The sequence below is a fragment of the Elephantulus edwardii genome, unplaced genomic scaffold (assembly GCF_000299155.1).
Source record: "Elephantulus edwardii isolate Elephantulus edwardi_28Jun2011 unplaced genomic scaffold, EleEdw1.0 scaffold00133, whole genome shotgun sequence".
NCBI classification, from domain to species: Eukaryota; Metazoa; Chordata; class Mammalia; order Macroscelidea; family Macroscelididae; genus Elephantulus; species Elephantulus edwardii.
This window is the reverse complement of record NW_006399883.1, coordinates 7,653,097-7,656,915: the sequence shown is the minus strand read 5'-3', so window position 1 is coordinate 7,656,915 and position 3,819 is coordinate 7,653,097. Positions and strand designations below refer to the sequence as shown.

General features: G+C 54.2%; 1 protein-coding gene across 1 annotated transcript in view; it reads left to right on the top strand.

The window, feature by feature from the left end:
* The window catches only part of CBS (cystathionine-beta-synthase), a 34,347-nt gene that overhangs the window by 19,238 nt on the left and 11,290 nt on the right, over positions 1 to 3,819 (top strand). Inside the window, exons 10-12 of the mRNA XM_006894051.1 lie at positions 441 to 518; positions 735 to 869; positions 2,081 to 2,189. Of these exons, the coding sequence (XP_006894113.1) occupies positions 441 to 518; positions 735 to 869; positions 2,081 to 2,189 (322 nt within the window). The remainder of the gene's footprint in view (positions 1 to 440; positions 519 to 734; positions 870 to 2,080; positions 2,190 to 3,819) is intronic.

Below are 3,819 nucleotides of genomic sequence, written 5' to 3'. Positions count from 1 at the left end.
TGTGTGTGTGTGTGTGTGTGTGTGTTGGTAGTAGGTGGTGGGTCATCCCTGCTTCCCTGTGCTCTCTGTCCTTGGTCTGCCATTGTAAGGCAAGTTCCTGGCAGCCCCAGGGCACACTGAGGTTCATTCTGGGTGGGAGCCCACAGAGTGACCTGCTCACAAAAAAAGTTTCCAGATAGGATGTCCTCCTAAGCTCTGAACTGCCCCCGACACATGTCCCCTGATTGTCCTGATGTCCCGTCATCCCTCAGTTCACAACTGGTTTTCTGAAACCAGCCCCCAGGCCTCTGCCCAGAGCCGAGTCTCGCCTGTCCTGAGTCTGAGGGCAGTGCTGGGTCCTCTTTGAGCACATACGGCTGCACTGCTGATGTGTAGGTGTGTGGGGAGCGGCAATGCGATAGTGAGGGCTGGCAACTCGGTGACTGCCCCTTGGATTTCAGGTCTAAGTTCTTGAGTGACCGGTGGATGCTGCAGAAAGGCTTTATGAAGGAGAAGGATATGGAGGTGAAAAAGCCGTGGTAAGGACCTCCGGAAGAGGCTGACCCCAGCAAAGCCACCTCCCTAAGCCAGCATGGCTTCCCTGGGACCTGTCTACACTAGGGTGGGGCAGGGAGCTCAGGCTTGGTGGGTGCTGCCCCATGGGCCCCCTTGTGTGGTGCCCTTTGAGGTGAACAGCCTGAGCCTTGACCAGGACATCTCTGAGTCACATGGCTCTGCACCCGCCCTCCCCTCAGGTGGTGGCACCTCAGAGTCCAGGAGCTGAGCCTGTCGGCCCCGCTGACTGTGCTGCCCACGGTCACCTGCGAGCACACCATCGAGATCCTCCGGGAGAAGGGCTTCGACCAGGCGCCTGTCGTGGACGAGGCAGGGTCAGTCCCAGCTGTCCCGTGCCCCAGCCCTCATCAGACATTCCACCCTGTGGGGCTCTGCTGGAGGGGGCGAGCGGGTCCCCTGCACTTGTGCTCTGACCTCTCCTCAGGGGCGCTGTGCACAGCGTGTGTGAGGACCTGAAGCTGGTAGGCTGACCTCTGACCCCTGGTCACTTTGCATGGGATGCCCAGGGCATTGGCAGTCTTTTTACCCTGAGACTGGCTGGAGCAATGGGCTGGGCATAACGACTCTTTGAGTTTTGACTGTGGGTCCTACTCTTGTTTTTGTGCATCTGGGCGGTGAGGGATAGCCATCTTAGACGACCAGGGCCGCCACAACCACGTGCTACAAACCAGGCGACTTGAAAGAGTTGAAGTGTGTTTTCTCACAGTTCTGGAGCCTGGGAGCCTCGGTCCCCCTGCTCTCTTCCAGCTTCTGAGGGTGGTGCTAGGGACTATCACCACGTTGGTTTAGGGCCCCTGCTTACCTCTTGTGACAGTAGAATGACTGCACAGGGTTTTCTAGGATGCTAGCTCTCTGGAAGCAGAGGGCCAGGTCAGTCTTCCTCAGAGCTGCTTGGTAAGTTTGAACCACCAACTCTGCATTTAGCAGAGTGCTTAACCGCTGTGCCACCGGGACCCCAGAGCTGCAGGCATTTCTTGGCTTGTGGATGTGTCTCCACAAGGCATCTCTCTTCTCCTTTCCTCTGGGCCTGTTAAATAAAACACAACTCGGGAGGAATTAAGATTAGCACCTGCTCGACTCCAGTCTGACCTCAGTTACTTCCGCGATATAGGAAGACCTGCATTTCCAAACGAGATCTTGATGTTCTCAGGTGCATGGGCTAGGACTTCCACAGATCGTTTGGGGGAACCCCCTACAACAATAACCTGCATCTGGCTGAGAGGAGATTAATGTCAGACACCCCGGTGGCCAACCAGCCGGCTGGCCACCCTCACACCTGCCTCAAACTCTGCTTCAGGAGGTTTTGAGAACAGAAGCCAGGTCTAAGTGGGGAGGAGTGTTTGTGTGGGGCCCTCAACAGTGTAGGCAAATTTTTATTGACATCTAAGAGGGATTCAGGGTCTCACCCAACAGCTGGTTCTCAGGCCCTAACGACCCCTCTGGGCATATTGTGCTGTGCTGAGCAGGGGATGAGGTGCATGCACTGACCCCTGACCTCTGACTCCCACCCCTTGCCTCCATCCAGGGTGATCTTGGGGATGGTTACTCTTGGGAACATGCTGTCGTCTTTGCTCGCTGGGAAGGTGCAGCCTTCAGACCAAGTCCACAAGGTCCTCTACAAGCAGTTCAAGCAGGTGAGTTGCCCTGTGCTGGGCTGGGAGCGGAGAAGCCAGGCGGGGCCTTGTGCAAGGGCTCAATGTCTGCAGGGCTCATGCTGATGGCACTGTGGACCCCAGGAACCCTACATCACTTCTCTCACAATTGATGCTCAGCAGGGAAGGCTGCCCCATGACAGCCAGGTTTTGGCACGGCCTGGGGTATTATTGTTGTTAGGAACCATTGAGTTGAGTACGATTCATCGTGACGAAATGAACAGTGAATCTGAACCCTGCCCTACCCTGTGCCTCCCTTGCCGTCTTCTACACAATTGAGCCCATTGCTACAGTCACTGTGTCAACGCATCCTGTGAAGGGTCTTCCCCTCTTCCACTGATGCTCCACCTTTCCAAGCACCATGTCTTTCTCTGAGGACTGGCCTCTCCTGACAGCACGCCTGACTGAAGCATGTGGGATGAAGTTTCACCATCCTTGCTTCCAGGGATCACTCTGGTTTCACTGTCTCCAAAACAAATGGCAGCCCATGGAATATTCAGCCCTCTTCTACAACATCACAACTCAAAAGCATCAATTCTTCTGTTGTCCTTAGTCATTGTCTAACTTTCAGATGCATGGCAAGCAATTGAAAAGACCATGGCTTGGATCAAGTGCACCTTAGTCTTTAAGCTAAAATCATTGCTCTTTTGTACTCAGTAAGGCGCCAGACAGCAGATTTTCCCAGTGCAACTTGCCTTTTGATTTCTTGACTACTAACACCAAGGATGTTGATTGTAGATCCAAACCAGGCCTTAAATGTCTTCACAGTCTTCTTGGGCATCTGCCAGGACTCAAATGTGCAGGGGAGTCGGATCATTCTCCTAATAGCCTGATTTCTTCCTGAGAGTGCACTTGTTTAAGACTACCTGGCACACTGACATTTTAAAAGAACTAGAACATTCCAGGACAGGCATTAGCATGGCTCCTTGGCTGGTCAGCCTTGGCAGTTTTCCTGAGGTTCCCCACCCCAGTGGCGAGCACTGCCACGCTTTGATGGGCCTGTGTGGTGTCCTTGCAGGGCGTTCAGCCAGGGTGCCACATCTCAGGTAGGCCTATAGCAGCTGACAGTGGGCAGCCACGTCCTCATCCCAACCCTCCAGTGTTCTTTGACTTGTGTGTAAGTACAGGTTAAACCTAATCTAGGGATGAATTTGTTTTCTTTTTCTTGTCTCTCTCTACATACACACTCTCATTAGCACTCACAGCCCTTCAGAAGGTCTTGGCAACTGAACCTCAGCCGACTCTCCCTCTTTTTCTCCGTTTCCACCTTGTCACAGTCCAAGCTGCCTGGACCCATGGATCTCAGCAGAGCTGCCCGCTGCCCTTCTCCCCTTTCCCTCCCAGCAGTCAGAGAGCACGAACACTTCCATGGTTTCCTGCCACTTCCACCAAACCCTCTCCCAGGGCAGTGTGGGCTGCCCACACCTGGGGTTTATCCCAGCTCTGTCCCCTTGGAACTGCCTCTCCCCCCTCTCACCCACCACCTTCTTGTTTCTCAAATGCCCCACCCTCCCCTCTTTCTGCTCTACACTGCTCCCTCCAAGTGTTTTCTGCTCTACACTGCTCCCTCCAAGTGTTTTCTGCTCTACACTGCTCCCTCCAAGTGTTTTCT